The sequence below is a fragment of the Perca flavescens genome, chromosome 18 (genome assembly GCF_004354835.1).
Source record: "Perca flavescens isolate YP-PL-M2 chromosome 18, PFLA_1.0, whole genome shotgun sequence".
NCBI lineage: Eukaryota > Metazoa > Chordata > Actinopteri > Perciformes > Percidae > Perca > Perca flavescens.
This window is the reverse complement of record NC_041348.1, coordinates 20,849,704-20,874,573: the sequence shown is the minus strand read 5'-3', so window position 1 is coordinate 20,874,573 and position 24,870 is coordinate 20,849,704. Positions and strand designations below refer to the sequence as shown.

Here is a 24,870-nt window from a genome sequence, read left to right as displayed (position 1 = left end):
CACATCCTTACAATCCCCAATTCCCCAGATGGTCATGTTTTATAGTCAGGCCGCGTCCGCAATAGCCGCCGCTATGGCAACGGGATGTGCTTGTCTTCCTGCTGCATCCTCAGCCCGATGAGCTATTTCCCGTCTCACACGTTGTCTGACCGTCGCCGGACGTCTATTCAGTAATCCTTAAGGGACGGCGAAGTCCCTGCATAATAGCATTTGACACGAAAGTTTCCAAGCCGGCAAATAATGAGTACATTCCTGAGAAAAGCAGTGGGGGCAATAACTGATGAGATATCTGTTACAGCTTGGAGGGAATTTGGTTTTTTTGATACCATGGTTATTTGACAATGTCAACTAAGTGTCACTATTGACTGTACCTCGCCATATGTCGACTTTGCTGACACCCTGGATCTGTAAGGCAGACAGACATAACCGTGCGAGATAGAAGGTGATGCATGTTACTGAGATTTTTTTCTCTGAGGTATTTAAAGCTCGTGCTTGATTTGGCCCGTGTTCTGGACGGTGGTAGTAGAGTATAATACAACTGGAGCAGCTGAAACGCGGCTGAAAAGGCGGGTCTCTGTCCGTGGTCCTGAACAAGCGACCAAACGAGCCACTGAACCGCCAGTTCAGGACCACGGACAGCGACCCAGGCAGCGCGACCTGCTGCCTGTTGCTGAACTGGAAGCTCAATGCTTATGCTTATATTTTTTATTTTTATTTTTATTTTTGTAATAGACTGTCTGTAAAAGCCTTAGTCTCTGGGGTTTTTTACAACAATTCTCTGTCAGTCAAGTAGCAGCCACTTCACATCTTTTCGTTGTATGATTGCTCCATTTCGTGTAGTGTAATTCATTCTCTTTAGAAAAGATGATATGCTCTGTCTGCGTTTTCTTGTAAAGGAGCTGAGTTTCCGAAAGATAGATGAAGATAGACTTGTGTGTGGGTGATGTGTGAGAGAGAGGAGAAATACAAAAATGACTTGAGAGACAATGGAGCTCATTGGTCCTTTTCCCATGCATTTCCTGTCCTGCAGGATGTGCCTTCTCAGCAGATACTCCCAGCTGCTCCTGCAGGAGGTTGGCTAAATGAGGAGGTCAGCTCCCCTGGGTCTGTCTGTAACCTTCCTAACCCTAAGTTCCATTCTGCCCAGACAGGCGGCTCACATTGTACAACCACTGTTCTCCTGTCAGGCTGAGACCTTTAAACACAAACTAACACACGGACACACACTGTAACACCAAAGCATAGTCAGCCCTTTGTATTCATAGCATCGGCCTCACCATGTATAGTGCAACAAGAAGTGTTCTGGCCACCAGCTGCAGGAAAAAAATGCTGAGCTAATTTCCACACAGAAATGAATGATTGTGTCCAATGTTCCTCATTTATAAATCTTACAGGTAATTAATTTACTTTGATAGTGAAATGGGCCCAGTGCACCCCTTACAAAGTGTATTAAGATACGCTTGAGATAAGATTCTCTTTTTATAATAAGTTTACACTTGCCTTTTGGGAGCACTGACAGAGTAGCTTTGTAGCTACTGATACTGCTAAGAGTCTCCCAGAACAAAATGTTTTTTTTTCAATTGGGTTTTCTTTCCACGTTCACCAGTAGGCAAAACAGAAAGGTGTAAAATGTCCACTTACAACATGAAATGTAACAAAGAACTGAACTTGGGTTTGAATTTGAAAGCTGAACTATGGTTGGCTAACATATTTCTCCCCCACAGTTGTCATAGATGACCTGTTAGAATTCAGTGAGGGTAAAATTCAGGGTTGCATTAAAGTCTGTAGCATTATGTGTCTGCTAACTGGTAGGCTAGAATTAAAGGAGCTCATTTTACATTCTTCAATGGAAATACATAGTGCTGCCATACGTACATGATCTTTAGCTGTCCACCGAACAAATGCTCAGTCACACAAGCAATGATTCATCACATCTGCCATTCCATCAAAGCTCATTGAGTTTTACTTACAGACATGTCTAATTCATAAAATGGCTCAGGAAGAAGTTATATAGAAGGGAAATCAAAAATGAAATGGAGACAGTGTTTAAATTCTGATGATAATAGCTGGTCTGCGGCTGTGAAGTTGAATGATAACATTACCACCGCCATCTTCAATCTGCATTGGCAGATGCAGTATGTCCCTGGGCTTTCAACTGCTGCTAAAAGCATTGTTGACTCTGTGATGCTCATTTTGTTTGTTTATTTCCTGGTTTATATTTCCCAATACAGACATGTCTAACATGACTAAAACACAACATTGTTTTTCATTTTGGAAAGGAAATGAAGACATTTTTTCAGTCCTCTTCTAAAAGACAGTAAGTATGTTTATCTAACTTCTTCCAGTTGCTGTGCCAGGATGAAGGTCTTTTATTGCATTTCTAATATGTAACACTCTTTTCATTCCCTCAACTGTTGTCAAGAACAAGCAAGGGCAGAGGGAACAAATTCAAGGGGAGTTTGTCGTTAATTGACTTTATTTGCTTTTTGCTTTCTGCCAGCCTGAATTATCAGCATGCAAGTTTAGTTTGGGTTTGCAGGAATTAAGGATAACACCCTGTGCCCTGGCCTACTGCCAGCACGTTCACAGCAAACACATTTAAATAGGCACAAAGCTGCTTAAAATATTCATGTGTCACTTGGCCGCTCTATAGCTTATAGAAATATGAAACTATCTCCTCTCTACTGGCACATGATTTCCACGGTTTAAAAATACCCACTGTGGGTTTCAAGAACAAAAGGAAGATCTGTCTTACATTAGTATGCAGCACCACACACTGAAGCAGGGAGCTATCTAGATGGATTCCTAAACATGTTTACATTCCTGAGACTTTGAAGGTCTTGCTGTCATGCCTCAATTACAAAAGGCTCAATGGTGATTAATTTGGTGTACAGATTTCTTGGCATTTTTAAAATAGAAAATATCTGTGAGGTATGAAATTAGTTTTCCTGTTGTGCTTAGCATTTAGTCATTTTTTTAGATTTACCGGCTGCATTGGAAAAGATTATTTGCATGAAGGTGGCTTTAGATGATTGACCTTGTTTGCAGGATAACCAGTTCTAGCATAACTGCCAACTCAGACATATTATCTATTTTTAAAAATCAGTCCTATAGTAGTCCTAAGTCCTATATTTTTCTATTGACTTGTGGAAGTCGGAATTGCCTTTCATTATTCACAGTCTATCACTCCTTGTCATTGTCACTCAGGCATTTCCCTGCATATGAGAAGGGTTAGGGGTTATATGTGCAATTGTTTAGAAACTGTCCCTTGAGAAGAGCCCTGCAACATGTCTGGCTGGCTCAGAGCTGAAAAACGCTCACAAGGAATCTTTTGTTTTTATGCATATTTTAACACATGTGGAGCTGTCCTTTTCACAATCCCACCAAGGGAGACGGAAGAAATTTTGAAGTCAATGAGAGGTGTAAGAAAAACAAGAGTGTTAGAGAGGGGAAAAACAGAGAGAGAGAGGGAGGGGGGGGGTCTGTGTAAAGTGTGAGCGAGAAGAAAAACAAAGATACAAAGAAAAGATAGATTAGTTTGCCTCTGAGCAGTCCACTCTCAGCCCACTCTCAGTTGTGGTCTTTTATTACTGTTTTCTGATGGCTTCTGTGAAGAGAGACAGAAAAGACAGTGGAGTGTGTTGTGGAAATATAGTGGGATGCCAGGAGTCATGCACTACAGCTCTGAATAAATGTCAGCAGTGTATATACTATTAGCAAGCTGGGACTACAGATATGCAAGAATAGCTTTTACAGGAAAAAAAAACATTGGTTACGCAAATATCCATAGGTCCCTTGGGGAAATAAACCCAAAATGTATTCTTATTAGGATCTCATGAATTTATTGATATAGTCTTATTACGTATTTGGCTGTCTCCACTTTCAGTAGACATATAAAATGGTGTGAATCGAAAAAAAAAAAAAAATCAATGTTAGTATTGCTAAGTGGACTAATGAAAAAAAGGAAGAAACTGGCAGCATAGCAGTTAACCAGTGCCAAGTCCCGGATGGATGGCCACCTCCTGTGTGCACCTATCAGAGGTTACCATCTGCGAGAATGCAAACACATAAACTAGAAAAAAGAAGAAATGTGTACTATAAGAAGGATGTTTGGGATCGGATTAATAATGCATGTCACTGTGAATTAATGACTACTTTAAACAGCCACAAGCTGCAGGGACTTCTGTGGGCCTGTATATGGTTTTTGTTGTAGACATTATCACATTTCTATCACAGATAGGACACATTCCAAACTACAACAAAGTAGGACTATTTAATTTCCTCTCTGTGTGAGGAACTGGCTGTGTTTTAAATGGTGTGATATATTTATACAATCTGCAATATTGTGCCACGCTTTGCATCATGTGTGGGAGTAACATGTGAGGCATTTAACCTCATTGGAGCTCAACTGTTGTAATTAACAATTAAGTGTTTGCATACATGGAAGGAAACAAACATGGCTTGTCAATGGTTTCTTATGGAAGCTTGTTACAATGCTGATTTGGAGCCGGGGTTAATGTTTACTCTGTATTTGCTCTAATTATTAATACATGCAGTTTGTCATTTGTTTGTTTCTATTGTGCTCAGTGGAAAATATGTATAATTTCATCCATGCAACGATAAATACATGTAATACTGTGTCTTAACGTGTCCAGCAATTCCATGTGAATTCCAAGCACACAGTAAAGATTTTTGGAGGCACATACACTGTAAATGAAAGCACTGACGTACGTGGGATTTAGAAGTCAATCGATTACAGAAAGCCATCCTGTTTTGGCTATGATGTGAGGCACCGATCAAGTTAGGATGTGGTGATTCACCTTCATCTCCAGCCAGCTGAATGAAGGAGTAAAAGGGGAAGGGCGAGCGACTGACTGAAACAGAGAAAGCTGAATTTGTGCTCCCATTGACAGCGGTCGGATGTATAAACGTTTCTCTGTGTGAACCAAGGACACGGGGGGAAATGGGCTCTGTGGGAGGACATATTGAGGCAGGGTTACCTAAAATCATGTTCTTTGAATCAGCATGGCACTCTATTGTCCTCAATCCACAAGGGCTATGCAAAACGTCTCCCCCTGCTATGTTTGAATTTGATTTTTCTGTCCTTTCCTTTTTGCTTAGAGGATTTTTAAGTGTTTGTGTGGCTTTCTCTAAATCAGCCTTCTAGCCTTTTTGCTTTGAAAGTATTTGTCCAATGAAAGGTGAGAGGAGCGGAGAAATACAGTATGCACATTGAAGAAAGCATTTGTGTCTGCTTTAGCTAATGGAAACAGAGACGAGCATGAATGTTAGTGTCTTAGTTGGAGAATTGAAACAATTAAAACAAGCTGTAATGCTACACTAACTACATTTTTTCTACAGTTTGGCTTCAGTAGTCTCCATCAGGGTGCTGTTGATAGTCGCCTACACTCAAAGCAACTTTTGTTTGATATGACCCACCCAGTCCATCACACACAAAGCATTACGGTAGACTGGAACAGACTTGGATTGATTTCCCATCTTGCACCATCTGTTTTAAGATTTTGAGGAGACATAATGAAGCCAATCGCTTCTGTTTCCCACCGCACAGCTACCAATGAGATATACCCACATATGAAGGCCATTTCTTCTTGAACATGACAAAAGACACTAGACACTAGACCAGCAGGGTGTGAATGAATGTGAGAAATTGCAAAATTAATGGCAGACTGCAGATCAAAAAAAAGATTAGTACAGGACTCTTGATTTGCCACCAATTTCACCTCTATTGTCTTTTTATATTATCCTTTTCTCATTTATTGAGGAAAAAAATGAGCATGCAGAACTTCGGTAAGCCTCTGGCTATTTTCCTCTCTAAAGCCAGTGCACAGGTTCTTTTTCATTTCTTTTTCTCTCTGCTACTGTGCAGTTGCCTATGTGTGTTTGTAGAACAAGCAAGAAAAAATCGACACACCTTGCAGCGAAGTGTAGCATATTGACTTGTACCTGTATCTCTGATTATCAGCTAGCTTGTGTACTGCAGTGGCTGATGGGAGGCTGATGAACCCAAACCAAGAGCTGACATTTTCCTGTCCTGTGGCTGAAGGAGAGGAGGGGGAGGATGCAGGTGTCCGTTCAGGTCTAATGGGCCATCCATTCAGTCGTTTAATTGAGTGTCTTTTATCTGCCTCCAGTGACCTCTTTTATTCTCCATTTCTCCCTCTTCGTTACCTTCGCTCATCTGGTTTTTTTTTCATACCTTCTCCTTTTCTCACTCTCTCTCTGTATCCAAACTCTCCTCTTTCTGGTCTTTCTGACAGCACACTGCCATCTACGTATGTCCTACAGCTTACTCTGACTTTAGACATCAATGGCCATCACCTGTTGTTTTCTAAACACATCTGACGGGCTGCGAGAAGGTGCACTTTCAGCATCCAGTCAATATGCAGAAGTAAAAAATAATCCTTTCAGGGTTTTTCCTGGACTGGGGGAGGGGGACAGCTACGCATGGCAGTAAACATGAACAGTCTGCGTACAGTAAAGGCAATGAGTCTGTTTTACCTTATTTGACAGAACTCTATGCATTTACCTGGTATTTGAAACCCCAAATAACAAAACTGGTTAAAAAAAATTATATTAATATTTAAATAAATCACTGGGAGAGTCTGGTACAGCCTGACTCTGGAGATAAAACTGTGATTAGCGTTCATATTGAAGTTAATATTTTGCTTGTTTAACAGTTGTTTGGTAAATTGCTCTTTAGAGAGGATTTGAATCGCTATTTTTATTCTCAATTCTTATTATTTTGGTGCTGTTGATTTTCCTTCGGGGCTAGCTAAAATCTATTTGGGGGGCACCAAAAATTCCTCTATGCAAAAAAACCCCTGATTTTCTCATTCCTTTTTCTCCTTTTCTCCCCTTTGTCCTCCACTGTCCTCTCTGTGTCATCTTTGTCTCCCTTTGGCTCCCCTCAGCTCTCAGCTTGTCTCCTGGTCCTTCCTCTCTACTTTGTTCTCTCTCACTATCAAGCCTAGCTTCCCCTCTTCCCCTGGTCTCAGTGTCCTTGCACACAAAGGCATGAATCATCATACGACATACACATTCCAAACCTCTATTACCTATTGTATTTTTGAATTTCTATGCAAAGAATACCTTTTCAGTCTCAGGTTTCCATTGAATTTCCCCTGATCCTGGAATAGAACATTGTGCTGTAGCATGTCACCATATATACAAATATACAATACTCAATTGTCTCTTGGCTTAAAACCAGCCCTTATATTATCTCCATATTTTTTTCATGACAGTAATGGCTTTGATGAGACAATATAGATACCTTATGGATTTACTGTGGTGAAGTAACTCTAGTTTTAATGCATTGAAAACCACAAGCAATGACTCTCTGTATGATTGTAATTTAATTTGTCTGTGCAAGAAGAAGAAGAATATTGCCGGATCTACTTTGTTTATTTATGTTTTACTTCATACATTTATGGCATGCTAAAGTCAGGGTTTACCAGCTTCTGTGTCATTACCTATCTGAATATCATAACTACCTTCTATGCAAGTATCTTTCCATTTATGAAGATAAAAAAAAATGTTTTAATCAGATTACTGAAATCCTGTAAAAATGTGTTTTCCATCCTCTGTAATGCCCTACAAATACTCAGCTGTGAGCATTAAAGAGCCGGTTACTGAATTAATTCTTGACCTTTGGCTCGGTTGGAGATAACATCTACCCTTCTACAAGGAAGAAGTCTAATTTTACAGCCATTTTATTCAAAATTACAATGGATAGAGTGTAATACAGGGCCATTTTGATGAGCAGGAGAACAGTGAGAATTAGAATGAGAGCGGCGAAGGGAGCAAAGAAGACGATAGAATCTTGTCTAATTTGCTGTGACCTAATTGCAACATTATAAATTAAACTTCTTTTTAGCTCTATTCCAAGGTTGGCTGCGTATGATATATGGTAAAGGCATGATAGAGATGTAACTTTATCCTCCCTATTCACACTCTTTTCGTATAAGACTGGTGGTTTCATTTCAGAAATGGCACATTTGAGTGAGAGTCTTTTTTGGCAAGTATGCTGGAGACAGTTGGAAATCCCCCTGCTTTACTTTCGGAGAGTTTGTTTTAAGACTCCAAGATTACTGTTAAGTAAGTCAAGTTCTCAATCTATATTTGTTTTGGTGAGCAATACAGCTTGAGGGCTGGAATATCCAGGGACGCTCGAGACACCTAGTCCATAATGTCTTTTCAGCTGCAATGCCATTAATAAATTATAATACGTTTTTTATCACAATGGGGAAAGTTATAGCAAACCAGAGATGCACATGCATAGTCTCAGTGTTCTCGGGGCTGGACTCCTGCCTCTCTTAGCCTGCAGTGGATAATTAGCATCTATCACATGTGCTTAGGCTTGATTAAAACTCAGTTTACAGTGAGCAGTGCTGTGAGGTCGCCATCTGTCACCTGCCGAGGCCACCATGAGACGTACTGTAGTCAGTGGGAGTGTGTGTGTGTGTGTGTGTGTGTGTGTGTGTGTGTGTGTGTGTGTGTGTGTGTGTGTGTGTGTGTGTGTGTGTGTGTGTGTGTGTGTGTGTGTGTGTGTGTGTGTGTGTGTGTGTGTGTGTGTGTGTGTGTGTGTGTGTTGATTAAGGAGGGAAAAGGATGGAACATAGAAAGAAAAATGGCAGAAACGGGTGAGGCATGAAGCATCAGGAAGCATTCTGTTCAATAACCGGTCCCACTCGCTCCCTATGGCCTGTATATTAGAGCCAAATCACATATTTTCTGTGTTGGCAGTAAAAAGCTCCTGACTGCAGTTTTGGGATTTGTGTTATTTACTTGAACTTTATAACCTTGTGACGGCAGTTTTGGGAATACTCATAGTTTATACTTGAAAGTCAGACATAAAGTGTGAGAGCTCTAACGCTCATAAAACCTACAAGGGTGTGAAAATACCCCCTCCCCCACATATGCATGTGCATCAGTAAAATAAGATTTTTTCTCCCCACTAAAACCAAATGTTTTCATGCCACTGCTGCAATATACAGTACATCATAACTGCATGGTGTATACTGTATGTGCTATGTTGATATACTTTAATATATGATGCATGATAACATTGGCATGTACTGTATATACTAATAGGCATGTTTACATGTGATTTGTATAAATCGTTTTCCCGTGGTAATACCCTGAATGTTAAATGTTATACCTGGGAATATTTGGGCAGGTTTTTCAGGATGCATTCAAAAATCAAACAACAAACTCTTAGCTTTGGTATCTTTCAGATACAGTGGAAAGAAGATTTTCACATTGGTCCACAGAGAAACAACATTACTGAAAACTCTTTGCTTGCAAAGAGTGAAAATATTTATTGAAGCTTCACTGCTCTTCCTCAGTCAGCGCTGAATGATGAGAGAAGGGAGAGCTCAAAACGCCTCGCCACCTTTCGGCATGTTATGTTACAGTCTTCTGCTCCGCATGCTTCTGTTGATTTGTGAGCATCAGAAGCTTTAATGGATGTTTTTACCCTTTGCAAGCACAGCGCTTACAGTTTTCTTTATGTTGTGATGTGTGCTATGTGTCTATGCCTGGAAAATGGTTGGTAGTAACATCAAGTAGATGCGTTTTGTACTGAATGAGCTCTAGCATGCATGCATGCAGGAATTTTGAAAAAGAAATTATTGACTTAAATTTATTACATGCCATGATCGCTGCTTGCAGAGTAGTTTATTGAAAAAAATTAAAATAATTTGATCAACAGAAAATTAAGTCATATCTATTTTGGCAATCATTTAATCATCATTTTTCAAGCAAAAATAAGCTCCAACTTCTCAGACAAGTAAGGCTTTACCTTATTTACTTTGCATTAGGGATTTGTGATGATATTTTCTATTCTATTTACAAAATCAACATTTACGTTAATAAAGCTCCTTGTGAAATGTGTTTTTACTGACACTACGACACGTGTTGGCCTCTCACTGTTTTTCTATGATTGTATTTGAAACTCAAGAACATTCCTCTAAATCATGCACACATCTAGATGTTACTGCCAGATAGATAGATGATGATATGGAAAAGTTCAGCAAAATAATTTAATATAACACATCATCATAGTAAACTCTAGTTGTGGCCTTTTTTATTTCAGGAACAGGCTGTTATTTCTGAATATAGTGTGTGTTTGATGATACTACAGAACTACCATAGCATTTGATTTTCTGCACTCATATTTCTTTAAGGAGCTTGTCTAATCTCAAGGGCAGCCACATATTTGTGTGTGTGTATATGTGCGTGTGCAGGCAAGTGTGTGCTCTTGGTGCTTATACATCTTATTTTCACAGTGCTAACTATTTCTTTTCAGTTGCATTTGCAATTTGAGAGCAGTGGAGAGGTTGGAAACTGCGAGCAGACAGAAGTCATTTGGGACTTCAGCAATTCAAGGCCTGTGGAAGTGTACTCACAGTTTGGCACAATTAGTACCAAAAGGGGTCCCTGCTTGACAAATTAGCACACAAAATGTCAGCTGGTAGTTTAGCACATCCACAATGAGCCCTTGCAAATTAGCACATATTTTGAGGAGGGAGCTGGCACATTATTATGAATAGAAAGAGCCTTGCAAATTAGCACATCTGTTGCCAGCGCTCAGAATTAATACATGTTATATGATCACTGGTTTCCAACTTGGAGCTGGGTCAGAGACAAGGGTGGCACACATTTCTAATTGAAGACTATGTGTGTGTGTGCTCATTACAAGATATTGATTAAATTGACCTTTTGGCTATTATAGAGCTAATTATTATAAGTGTAACTGAACGTAGGTGTCTCTGAACGCCCGCCACAGGCGTGGGCTTTAAATTCTTACATCAGTCACATTTTCTCTCAGACTCAGTTGTTTCTTACCTGACATGTTTGTTTAGGCTCAATCTTTGGAGTGCGTGATCGTGTGTGTTCACACGAGTATGTTCGAGTGTGTGAGTCAGCCTGAGGCTTAGCATCGAGCAGTGGCAGGTGACAGTCCAGTCCAGTGTCAAGAGGCTTTAGGGTGACAGGAGTGATTCTATCCTAGAGGAAAAAAAACACCCAACAAGCCGGATAACAACAGCTAAACTGTTGTTCACAAAAGCTGCTTTCTAATAGTTTCTATAACTCCATAACAGAGTGATTGATTAACTTGTTGATTGATTGCTGAATCACTGTATTAGTTTACTACACTTACTTTTTTGTTGCTTATTTGTGGTTTCAACTGTTTTTCTTGGGTTGTGGATCCTTTTAAAGTTTTTTGCAGCTTTGTCTTCTATGGTATACCTGGATTCTTAAAACTAGTAATTCACTCTATTGGCTTTACTCTTATTTCTCTAATTAGATTTAAGATTGAGTTTGGGTCTTAAACAAGTTTAGTAGACCCAGCCAAGATCTCTATTGAATACAATCTCTGAAAATCTCTATCTTCTTAGAAAATATACCTGTATTAACCAAGTTTACTGCCTTCTTTATTTTTTCTCTTACATCACCAAGGCTCTGTAAGATATTATCTCTGAGCCAAGGCCAAAGAAGATGTAGCTGATCAAATAAAACACTGTTATGCATCACCTCTGCTACTAACAGTATGAAAGCAGCATGTGCATGTAGAATGGAATACAATGTCGGTCCTCAGCAAACAAATAATGTTAAAAAATAATTTCTTTTAATGAGTAAAAGGTCATACACCAGGTCTTCATTTCCTTGAAAATAGTTTTCAGCTGAGGTTTCATACAGACTACACTGATGATGGTTTGTTTGTGTGATATCGTACCACTGGCGAGCCTCCTGTACAGTTGATGTATCCCATGCCCTGGTCAGATTTCTGGGGATTTTCAGTGAGAGAGAGAATTGGCCCTTGTGCAGCATTGGAAGGTCAGTCTACCGCAAGGGGAGCTTCAGATTAATGACCAGGGGCGGCGACTCTCTGCAGGCCTTCATGCATCATGTCCCATTCACCGCCAAACATGTCAGGGAGCATTCCCATCGGGAATTTCAGGGATATTTACGGTGTGTTTTCATCACTTTTGCCTCTTACCTATTGGCTCCGAGCACTGATGCTCACCGGCTGAAAGACGGAGGGAGACAGAAACAGGCCAGGGGTTTGGGGAATGGTGGGTAGAGGTCTTAAAGCCTAACTGAGCGACCTTACACTCATACCTGGGCCACTTGCCCTAGCGACAGGGTTGCTCGCCGGTTGCCATGGCACCCACCCTACAGCCCACTACTATCCTGCAGCTGCGCTGCTGGTCATTAGTCACAGAGACAGGCCGTCCGCACTATCACAACGGCCTTCTTCCACCAATCAGCTGCTCAGATTCCAAAACTGCCGATGCCTCTCAGCCATAGCATAGATGTATGAGTTGCTATGGCAACATATCTGACTCCCTTCTCCCAGTGTACAAGAGCATCCTTGAGTAGAGAGGGTTAATTGTATTTTCATTCATGGTTTAGTAAGTAAGCCTTTTCTTTTAGTAGTAAATACACTCTCCCTGCTAGTATTTACAGTGAACTGAAGTCACACGAATGTGGTTTGTTTAGAGCAGTAGAATATATTTTACCCACTTAATCATAAATTTCAAGGTTTGTCCATTACTTATATTTGTGATGTATGAATGATTTCTATTTACAGGAACTCATTTTAAATTGACTTAATTTCTGTTAGAAATTAATTCACTGGCAAAGTTGCTTTACAATGATCAATCCAAAATGCACTTGATTAACTGTGAACAAATATTAAAAGGGAGTGAAATTTTTCATTTCCACTTTCTGCTCAGGCTCTCTCTCTAGCTCACGCACACACACACACACACACGCACACGCGCACACGCACACACGCACACGCACACACACGCGCACACACACACAGATCAGCAGGTCTGTTTTCTCGTCAGGGTGATTATCCAGCTCATAACTCACTCAGAGCTTTCATTTGCACTATAATTCACACCAGTCCCAATGATGGCGGCACTATAATTCACACACACGCTGATTATCCCAGCTGTAACTCACACACCTGCAATCAGACTGACCACAACACCAAGCAGCGAGAGGAGGATGGAAAGACTGTGTGCAAATGTGTGCAATATTTTCAGTAAGTAAGTCCAGTTTGGGAAGAAATCTTGATGTGTGTGTGTGAGATTCATCATTCATTGTAAACAATACTAAGAAAACATTTTCATGTAACATGTAACATTCCAAGGAGCATTAAATCAAAGACTAACCATTGAATTTTCTGCGATGTAATGCTTAAAACCTCCTTGGAAATATTTAATATAACCCTTTGTGAACTCAATTTAATATTCCTGCTCTTCAGTGTTCACAAAAGGTGTATGATTAGTTTTAAACCAGCATGCCCTAGCCATAGAGTGTGCCAAAGAAATCTGATGAGCATAACTTAATACCCTTATGCTCATTTTCAAACTCGTTGAACAGGCCAGTGGAGCTCAGTCTGCTCCCTCAGGGCAATAGTGTAATAATTATCCATTGGGTCAGACTGACATGATTCCAATCATCTTTAATGGTGATTCTCAGGTATTCCTTCTTTTGTAGATTAATGTGCAATTTCAATGAAATGAAATGCCATGAATAGCAGCATGTTCAAATCACATCGCTGTATATCGGGTCTGACGCATGAATACCTCATTATACCACTCAATGACAGTGAAGCACAAAACTGAAGTACACATGTACTGAAGTGCCTTTTGTAGGTTTACTCTGAACTCCTCTTCCATTGCAAGACTCTTTTCCTCTCCATTTCACCTTCTTCAATTCTCTACTGGAATTAAAATAAAATGCTACAACATAGTTAGGAAGCAGGTAGGGAAGCACAACATATGGGTGTAGTGGGGACAGTGATAAAGCTCAAGTTAATGACATCTTCTTTGCCCTGCTGCACTCCTTTTCTATCACTCCCTGCCATGGCCAGATGCTTTTTATAGCTGCTGTGTCTGTTATTGTAAAGCTTTTACTTTCTCTACTCTTTTAAAAAAAACAAAACAAATGGATCACTTTCTCTGTCGTTTTCTCATTCAGTCGCACCTTTCCCTCGCTCTTTGTAATTGAATCGATAAACAGGTTTAAAACATTTTTTCAGTTTGGATTTTGTCAAACCGACTCTCTGTCCTCCGAGGAGATGGGAGCCGTGAATGGACTACTGAACTCTGCTCTTGACTCCAACTGCTCTCACAACCCTCTTTCATCTTTTCCTCCCTTCCCCTGATCCATTCTCTTTTAAGTTTGATTTCTGCAAAGCTTTCTCAGGATTTAGTCCATCCTCAAAGGTGTACCAGCTTTCGTAACGTTGCCGATTTGCCTTTTTATGTTTGTTTTGAAAGTTGAAAGTAGTTGCTTGACTCTACAGCTGTTTCAGCTGTTTGACATATAAATATTCTCTTTGAAACTGTAATATGATACATACTCTGGCATACTGCACCACCTAGAACACTACTTTCACCTCATTTCATATTTCTCACTGACCCCATTTTACACCTGAAATGAAGTGTGTCCTGGCTTGTAGATTAGATGGACCAAATAAAAATAAATGATATATTTAGTAAAAAAACAGAGCATGTAAATTTGATAGTAGCTGCAATATGTCTATGTATGTTACTGACATGGATTTTTGGGGATGCTCAAATGTATGCAGGTAAATTATGTTTTGATAGCTTGAAAATGAGACGGTTCAAACATAGCCTTCCTTTGTCTAGGATTCTGAACCACATTAGTGGACCATATGGAGTTTTTAAGATTTTTGTCTGACGAGAGCTATTTTAAGTTGACAAGACCTTACTTTGCGGTGGTAATTATATTGTCTGGCTCGTGCGTCATGGTGAAACCGTGTGTATTGTTTATTTTTTTACTTTGACGAGTAATGAGCATCGCGAGGTGTGATTCACATATATCCAAAAGGTAACAAGATTGCTCTGATGAGCACCGCATGAAACTCCCATCAGGACACGCTCCCATTAAAAATCAACCGAAGTAACAGTTAAATACGATGCAGAGATAATCATTTGAACTTGTGAGTCAATTTGTTTTAATGAATGTAATTAAACGCTTCCTGATGTTTCATCTTAATTTCAGATTTTGATTGGCCCCCCTCACTACGTCTGTCTTTTTGTTCTTGTTCCTCTTTCCATACCACTTTAAATATCTCACTGATTTCTCCCATGGCTCTCTTTTTCCTCTTCTACCTTTTTTTGTCTTTTTGCCCTCATTTCTCTGCTCCCTGCGCTCTTGTTTTTCTTCGCTCTGCTCTCATTTGAGAATTGTTGAAATCAATGGGACAAAGTGGAAGAGTGAACCTCTCTGTCAAGGCTGAGCGAGGGAGTTAAAGAAGGGCACTCACCCCTGAACTCACCCCCCAATGTAACTAATTGCCTATAATTACACCGACAACTGCCACAGAATGCAAATCGGCTGAGATCCAAATGCCTAATCTGTACTGTAAATCAGTTTCATGTCAGCGTCTGACTGAGCTGTGTAAAGCTGTGTTTAAAATTATAGCATGGCTTGAGCTGCATTATATTGATCTTTTAAAAGAATGTCAATTGTGTTCAGGAATCAGTTGCAATTACAGGAGAAGGAAGTCTATTTGGAGATCTTGTTCTAAGCTGTTTTTTGTTCTTTCTGACCCTCAGGAGGAATATTTGAATCCATTGAGAGTGGCCCTTCTGGAGCAGAGGAACTAGCCTTTAAATTTGCCTTGAACACAATCAACAGGAACCGCACCTTGCTCCCCAACACCACACTTACCTATGACATCCAGAGAATAAACATCTTCGACAGCTTTGAGGCTTCCAGGAAAGGTGAGTCAGGAGATATGAAAAGGACATTTAGCAGAACCTAACAATTAGTACTTGTTTTGTTTGTAGTACATTTTTCATTAAATCTGTCTGTGAAAATAAAAGGTTTGTCATATGTCTGCCATGCATTTAGGAAATGTATTCTTAACAGGTTTGTTAACACAAAAGTAATGAAAATTGATGACACTTCTGAAAGAGGACATAAAGCATTCAATACGAGAAAGACAAATCCATCCAAAACTCAGTTACAACATGTTAAATGTTTGCTATTGACTGTTTGGTGTAACAGCTCACATATTATGTGAATTGAACATTAACTACCAACAATTGGAGACAAATACAGAAAATCAATTCAGGCAATCATGGGCTGTGTCTGAAATAAAACTCTATTTACTGTCCGCTATTTCATTTGAGTGTGAAATGTATGCACCATTCTGGAATAGTAGTCTGACACCATCTAAATGGCTTGACATTAAATTGATGAAATAGGCTTTACATTTACAAAGATGTTTTGCTAGTTTTGAAACCTGCATTTTAAAATCAATGTTTTCATTGCTAGCTTAGTCTTCTTCTTCTCTGCCTTTGCTGGCACAGTGCTGCATTTTTGGCACATTACAGCCACCAAGTGGATTAGTATAAAACCATTGGCAGAAACAAGTATCTCATCACCCATATGGTTGTGTGTCCTTGCAAACAAAACCAGCCACCCTCCACATCAGTTAGGTTGGGACCATTATGAAGCACCGGATTTTATATGTGGGCAAAAATTAAACAACACCAAAGACATTTAGAAGCAGTGGAATTTAAAAGCCCAACTGAAACATTAAAATAACTTGTTGCTTCTTCCGCTTGTTACCCTCCCAGCATGTGATCAGCTTTCCCTCGGGGTGGCGGCCATTTTTGGCCCCTCACACAGCTCGTCAGCCAACGCGGTCCAATCCATCTGCAATGCTTTGGGAGTGCCCCACGTCCAGACCAAGTGGAAGCATCAAGTGTCAGACAACAGGGACTCGTACTATGTCAGCCTGTACCCCGACTTCTCCTCCCTCAGTAGAGCCATTCTCGACCTGGTGCACTTTTTCAAGTGGAGAACAGTCACTGTGGTGTATGACGACAGCACAGGTACAGGTACAGTCGGTGTCTGTCTTTATCTTTCAGTGGTGCTTTTGTCTTGCATGCTGAGCACAGTGTTTAAAAAACCTGCGGCCTTTAAACCTTAAAATGCCCAGAAAAACAAGAGGCACCAGGTGAACTACAAAAAGTCAGAGTTCAGGGAGTGCTTTGTAACCTGTCAAGTTAATTCAGAAATCAATAGCTTACTGTTCTGCCTCAGTCCTGCAGGTGCTGCCCATGTCAGTCTTCCAGGAGAGTGAGCAGCAGCATTAAAAAAAAAAGAGAACCACATTACCCAAAATGACCCGGTGTCTCTTCAGATTAATGCAATGCAGAATTGTAGTATGTGGGGGCTGACAACAGACGTTAATAACACAGAGACACTTGATTTCTGAGAGTGGCTATCAAATGTGTCTGTGAGCCATTTTGTCTATCCTATGACTTTGTGGAGAGTGGCTCATAATATGCATTTTAAAAGACGAGTCCTATTTTAGCAGGAGTGCAGTGATATTTTTATGAGGTAAAGTGTAATCGCTCCAGAGAAGATAACAATATTAAATACTCATTCGCAATTTATGAGCTATTTGGCATGATGTGGTTGACAGCTTAATGTAGGTAAATTAGACAGAGTTGAGTGGAGGTTTAAATTTTAGACAGGTTGCGTAATGAATTCCCTCCCTACTCAGAGAAAATTAATATTGTCTTGTAGTTGACATCCCAAATTGTGCCGCTAAATAAGAAATTTAACACCTCTTCTGTTCCTTTTTATAACTAATAGTTTTACTGCTATTTTGCTTCTTCCATCAGCTCTACTTTCACTGACGCATAGATTTAAGGAAACAAACAGCCAATCCTGCACCATGCTAGCGCCTGTGCGCTAACCCCGGACAAAATCCCAATGACTTGTCCCACTTGCCATATTATTCTGACTCATCTCCTTGACCTCTCTTCACTTCCTGCCTTGGAGCTTAGTATGTTAACACCCTCATTCTCCAGCAAACTGCCCCAGTGAGATGCCAAAAGGTGACCTCTCGCCTCTCTCTCTCTGTCAGATAGGACCGGCTTGGGCCTCCTCTGTAGAGCATTTCTGCTATAACACACCTGACGCCCTGAAAAGTGTGACAGCTGCATTTCAGCCGCGTTGCTTCCCCCCACCGCTTCCACCTGGTCCCAGGCTGTAATCACACAGCTTCATGCTCCAGGGCCCCGCACTGCTGATTGGAGCCTATCTGACGGCTGGCAGGAAAAACCATCGGAGGGGATAAAATATTCACACACAGCCGTTAGAAGATCCAGGGGGAAAGTCTGAAGGCATTAGCCAGAGCCCACAAACATCTACACTGACAGTGTTTCCCAAACGTTGAGCTCCCTTGACAGATTTTTTTTTTCTTGCTTAACACCTCCCAAAGTGTCAGTACGAACAAAAACAGGGAGACGAGGACATGCCCTGGAGTAGGGATCTATTGGGATTACCTGAGGAAAGTGCTAGGTGGTTCAGTATTCCTCCCTGCAATGGTACTTTCACAACAAGACCTGCATGCTCCTATTTCACACCAATATTTCTATAGGCCTCAGGGAGACCCAGCCCCACTCACAGTAAGACCATTAAACTGCTCACACAGCACTTCATTTCAAAATAAAAAATAGGCTGAGCTATCTTAAAGTGGTTCCACAAAGAAAAAAAAAGAAATCCCATCTCTCTCCAGTTCCCTCTCAAACTATCCTCAGAGCTCCATCCATTTTTATACATGACAAGTAATCATCTCTCCCATCAATCCAGCCTCTTTCATCCCTGCACTCTGAAGTTCTTTACTGAGGGAGAAACTCATTGTAATCTCATCGCAGTATCTCCCGGAGAGCTTTCTACCTGAGTGTGTGGCCAAGAAATGAAAGGTGAAGATTGTAGCTCAATATGTGATGGTGGCGTCAGGCTCCCTAGGGGCAAGTACAAGCTGGGCAAACAGAGCCTCTCTCATCAGAGCACATCTGAAGTGTGTGTGTGAGAGAGAAGGCAGGAATGGCCGCAGCTTTCCATCAGGATAAAATTGAACCTATTCCATGCTGCTGTATGGTATCATGGAAGACAAGAGCGAATCAACATTTGGAAGGCTTCTGTGGGATTGGAAGTTTCTGTAGGAGGGTGCAAATAGAGGTTCTTTCCATTTTGTGCGTTTGGTATGCAATGTGCTGGGTTGGTGTTAAATTCTCTTGATAGGTCTGTAGCAGTCTGTTTGCTTGCCAAGCATGAGTAGGAGGATCAATAGACTGTGGATTAGGAAGACTTACATATGGGCCTATTTTCTGATGAGAAAACCTGAATCCAGTTGTTTTTTGTGGCCTCCTCAGCTTCGGAGATACTTCAAAATGGCAGCAGATCAAACACAATATGTAGCTGCATCTTTATAATTCTTTTTTCACGCTATGTGTCCTCTTTGTCTGCAGGTCTCATTCGACTGCAAGAGCTGATCAAGGCGCCGTCACGATACAACATTCGTTTGAAGATCCGACAGCTGCCCACAGAGACCAAGGATGCCAAGCCACTTCTGAAGGAGATGAAGAAAGCAAAGGAGTTCCATGTCATCTTTGATTGTGGGCATGAGATGGCTGCATGGATCCTAAAACAGGTATGAAACCAACTGACAAATGAGCCAGGATAGTTCATTAAATTCATTGCAAATACCAAACCTGGGGGGACTATTTATGGTACTCCAAAGTGATTAATAATAGATGAATAAATTAATGAATTATTATGAGATTAATTTTCAAGTCAACTCATTATTATGAAAATCAATTTCTTTATTGTTATTATTATTACTAATTCTAACAGAGTTTTATTTTTATTTTTTACTAAAGAGAGTTTAGTAGAGTTTATTCAAAAGTCAGTTTTTATTTCACAATGGCATATTACTGATTTCATAATATCACCTTTCATGACACCGCCCTCTCATCTTTCAACCAATGACGTGCCTTCTGACTCTTAAGATAGAAAGCACAACAACTGCTAGCAGCCCTAGGAAAACAACAATGTCAAAGTTATTCTGGGTTTTGTGATTGGCTGAGGGGAGGTGACTGTTGACAACACCACTGTCATGAAAAATGACAGAGTATATACATACCCTTCACCATACCTAGAGATTGGCATGGGGTACTTTCCATAAAATCATCTCTCAAACCAGCTATTAGGCTAACTGAAATAAAACCATGCCAATCTCTAGGTATGGTGAAGGGTATGTGATGATGTAGGGCTATTTTAATTCCAAAGGCCAAGGGAACTTTATCAGGATGCATAGTATCCTGGATCCATGAAATCTGCCTGCTTCTTTGGGAATTTAACAAAAGGGTGTCTATACTTATGCCCCCTGTATTTTAAGGAAGAACATTTATTTATTTACAATACATTATTCATTCACAAAGAAATTTGGTGTCCTTAAAGGTTGGATTTTTCCTCATTTTTTTAATTCATTTCCAAAAGATGATTTTTATACTCCTCTTTTTAGTCAACTTTAGCATTGGTTCTTATACTCATGAGCAGCACTGTATATATATATATATATATATGCTGTTATATGTATATATATGCTGTTATATGTATATATATATATATATATATATATATATATATATATATATATATATATATATATATATATATATATATATATATATGTTATATGTATGTATATATATATATACATATATATATATGCTGTTATATGTATATATATATATATATATACATATATATATGCTGTTATATGTATATATATATATATATATATATGCTGTTATATGTATGTATATATATATACATATATATGCTGTTATATGTGTATATATATATATATATATATGCTGTTATATGTATGTATATATATATATATATATACATATATATATGCTGTTATATGTATATATATATGCTGTTATATGTATATATACACATATGAATAAAACTTCACATGAAGTAAAAGTGCACTTGGGAAAATGCCAATATGAAATAAAGCAGACTTTTGAAATTGTCTATAATTAAATTAAAATGAATGATGAAATAACATTTCCTACTGGTATGTGAAATTATTCCACAAATGAATGTCATTTGGGTTCCATACCATTCACCTTTACATTTAATATGTAAACAGTAAGAGCAGTTAAGTTAATGCAAAAGTCATTTGTGAATAAGATGAGTGATATATCTTCCTGAATTAAATTAAATATTAAATTACTGAATTAACTGCAGTCCCAAAATGTGCGTCATTTCCCCTTATAGAAACATAGACTAAGTATAGACTCATAGTTCATTCATTATGTACATATATGCACTAAAACAATAAGCTCATACAGTGTTCCCTTTATTGCTCTTTCTCTCTTTAAGCACTGATGCAAATGATTCAGATATCTACTTTCTGCTCTGTGCGTCTTTAATCTCTTTGTAGAATATTAGATCTCTACTACTGACCCATCATAATGGAAGCTCTCCATTGCACAATAAAGGTTTTTTAATTAGAAAGTCTAATTCTGCTCACAGGCATGTTAAATTCATTTTACAGAGGCACATTATTTATGAGAAAGGGGGTTCTTATTGAACTGAAGTCTTCTCAGAAGTGTATTGCACTGCTTGAATTCTCTATACAGCTGTGTGTCTACGGGAAGCAACAGGAATGATTATTTATTGACGGCCAATACTTGGTAGGCACAACAAAACAAATACTGTATGTCAACAGCTCAATTCAGTACCTCTTCCAACACACTCCCTACTAATTCAATTCAATTCAATTTTATTTATAGTATCAAATCATAACAAGAGTTATCTCAAGACACTTTACAGATAGAGTAGGTCTAGACCACACTCTATAATTTACAAAGCCCCAACAATTCCAGTAATTCCCCCAAGAGCAAGCATTAGCAGTGGCTGTGGAAAAACTCCCTTTTAGGAAGGGAGTTTTTCCTCTATTGCATGAGTATACGTCTTTGTCCAATAACTGCAATGCTCTCTTGTATTTGTTATGACCACACAGTGTTTTCCTGACTGTAAGTGTAATAATAATTCTATACGTCTTTTAATCAATCATCAACCCCACCTGGCCGCCAAATTCAAAATGGTCTAGCACGATGCTGTTCTCTTTTAATGTGAAACATTTTCTTTTCTCAGCTGGCTTCCTGGTCAGTGAAGAGATCTCAGTATCAGACTATACAGGTTAAATAAATGCTAACTGCACATTTAGAATTAATTGAATAGAGTAATACTCTCATATTAATTAGAGTTATTATCAATATTAATCTTAATTATAAATATGTATTAATTTTTACTTACTACACTGATGTTCTTTTCTTCCTGTATAGGCCCTGGCCATGGGTATGATGACAGAATACTATCATTATATTTTTACTACCCTGGTGAGTATGCTTTTTTATGTTGACAAAATGCAATTATTTACTATGTTGCCATTTTTTTGCACAGCACTATCCACCTGAAAATGTGTGTGGTTTGAACAGTTTTTTGGTTTTTGTTGTGGCTTCTTGCCCTGCTTGTTGCAAGGCAAAAATACATCTGTCTGTCTATGTCTGAAAGCAGTGTTTCTTCTCTGAGAATAAAGTTAAACATGAGTCAACCAGGAGCCAGAAAAAGAACAACATGCTGTTATTTACTACTTCAAACCCATATTTGTGCTGATAGAAATAGATGGCCTTTAAAAGCTGACTCATTGTCATGTTGTTGATTATAAATATACTCTTTCTATTGCATGTCCACAACCCTGAGTGTAGAAAACAAAAGCAGTTGGATATATTTAATTCTGACTCTAGCAGCGATTGAAGTTCTCCAAAGTTCTTTGATCCAGCCACTTCAAAGATTGCTCACCACTCTGCAGATGAACAGCAGCACATCTTCCCTGAGCCCAGAGAACAGAAGACTGAGAGCTCAGATAATAGCCCTGAGCAGATGAGACTGTCACCCATTTGGTCCATTATAGCTAACAAATAAATGTCATGCTGTGTTGTTTGGGGCACAGTTGGAAAGTCTGATGGAAAGGTCGGAGAAAACTGACCTGAAAAAGACATTTATCAGTGGACAGGACATGTAACTATCCCTTGTGCATTCACATAAGAACCTGGCTAGATGAAAGTGGAGTGAGTGACAGAAGGTATGTCATTGGAAAAGGAAAGAGAATAGTGATTATAGGCCTCTGTCAGCAGGCATGCTTCTGCTTGTCGGGGTGGAAACATGCCTAACATCAGCCAGTGTGTTGGCCGGTTTGAGGCCACTGTGCCGGCCAAAGCTGCTGTATACTGGTGCCGAGCCATGCATGCTGCTTTCGGAATAGGACAGCAAACATTGACCGTGGCACCCCCATTCTGCGTCCATCACCTGCTGTTGCTCTGTCAACTGTGTTGTTGCATCCCAAAGACATCTGCCTGGTGAGATGCCAGACATGCTGTATGCAGGACAATTGGGTTGTCCTTTCACTTCCACATGATAGATGGCAGTCCACCAAAAGCCTGCCTGTAACCTTGAAAGCCTTGCCTTCATTAAGGCTGCTGCCTCCGCATGAGATAAAATAACTCCTGAAATACCTTCAACTGCACTCTTCTGCTCTCACTTGCTGCCACTCAAATGACTCCACTTAATTACTGAGGACACATGAGAGACGTACAGTATAGAGGTGTACAAGCAAAGATGAGAAATTAATTATTTTTGCAGCTTAACACATCTAGATTTTAATCCTTATGTATCCAGGACCTTTTTGCCCTCGACATGGAACCTTATCGTTTTAGTGGAGTCAACATGACCGGGTTCCGCATCCTCAACACAGAAAACTCTCAGGTGTCGTCAATCATCGAGAAGTGGTCAATGGAGCGGCTACAAGCCCCGCCCAAACCAGACTCAGGCCTGCTGGATGGATTCATGACAGTAGGCTCAAACCTTTTTATGCTGCTTACGTAATGCAAATGTTATGCTGTGTATGCAAAAACATGCTTATAGCTGCACTTCATCCTTGTATGTCAAAATGACCAAATCAATCTGAAGCCATATGAAATGTAACGGCTCCTTTGGGGGTTTTATGCTGCAGGCACTTGTGTGTGTATGTATAATGATGGTTAAGAAGCAAGGTGACAGTACTTTTTTTTTTTAATCATGTTTTGAAATATACAATAGTTTTTGAGGAGAATAAATGAGCACCACTTGTCAATCACAAGTTCCATGGTAAAGGGCTTCTGGGGTGAGCACAGGAGCAGAATGAATGCCCACTGTGTGGTGCGTTCGGGCTGGTGCTCCTGGGTCTAAATGCTCCGTAATGAGGTGGTGTGAATGGTAATAGCCGTTTATCTGCCCTCCTGCCTCTCACAACACTCCTCTGGGAGCATGGCCAAAATATGACAATCTGTCAGTGTTCATGCAGAGAGAGGGAACAAATTGGATGGAAATTATGGCCTTGGTTTTTTTAGGATGGCATCCAAAAAATCATGGGATAAGGTGATTTGAAAGTGAACAAGTGAATGGAGCTCATCATGGACATTCAAGGTCCCTCTATGGGTCTGGGTGTAAACAGTGAGTTTTCTCCACCTCCCTCGCAACACCTTCATTGCAGACAAAAACACTTTCTCCTGCTTTCAGCTAGTCTTTCTTTATCTAGTATCAGAAATCTGTGTAATGAAAGATGTGTCTTTTCATCAAAGACTTAAAGAAAGAAGTGCCTATTCATATATCAGTCACACCTTTAATTTACACTTACATGTTATAAAAAATGAAAACACACAATCACTTATAGAAATCAATGTGTCTTTCCTAAATAAAGCGATGTAAATATACCGCAGTTTACTTTCTTGCCAGAAACGTACAGTAAATATAGACATATCGTATTTTATTTCCTTCAAACAACAGTATGTGTATCCTTTTTTCTCATGTGGCACTAAAGTGTGCAAAACCAAGCGAAGCAGTTACTGTACGTATGCAAAAAGATTAATGCAA

At 39.6% G+C, this 24,870-nt stretch overlaps 1 protein-coding gene across 1 annotated transcript in view; it reads left to right on the top strand.

The window, feature by feature from the left end:
* The first annotated feature begins 13,006 nt into the window (after window positions 1–13,006).
* Window positions 13,007–24,870, top strand: part of LOC114573110 (glutamate receptor ionotropic, kainate 2) — a 36,979-nt gene continuing 25,115 nt past the window's right edge. Inside the window, exons 1-6 of the mRNA XM_028605049.1 lie at window positions 13,007–13,078; window positions 15,627–15,794; window positions 16,656–16,913; window positions 19,347–19,528; window positions 22,245–22,298; window positions 23,638–23,811. Of these exons, the coding sequence (XP_028460850.1) occupies window positions 13,042–13,078; window positions 15,627–15,794; window positions 16,656–16,913; window positions 19,347–19,528; window positions 22,245–22,298; window positions 23,638–23,811 (873 nt within the window). The 5' untranslated portion in view covers window positions 13,007–13,041. The remainder of the gene's footprint in view (window positions 13,079–15,626; window positions 15,795–16,655; window positions 16,914–19,346; window positions 19,529–22,244; window positions 22,299–23,637; window positions 23,812–24,870) is intronic.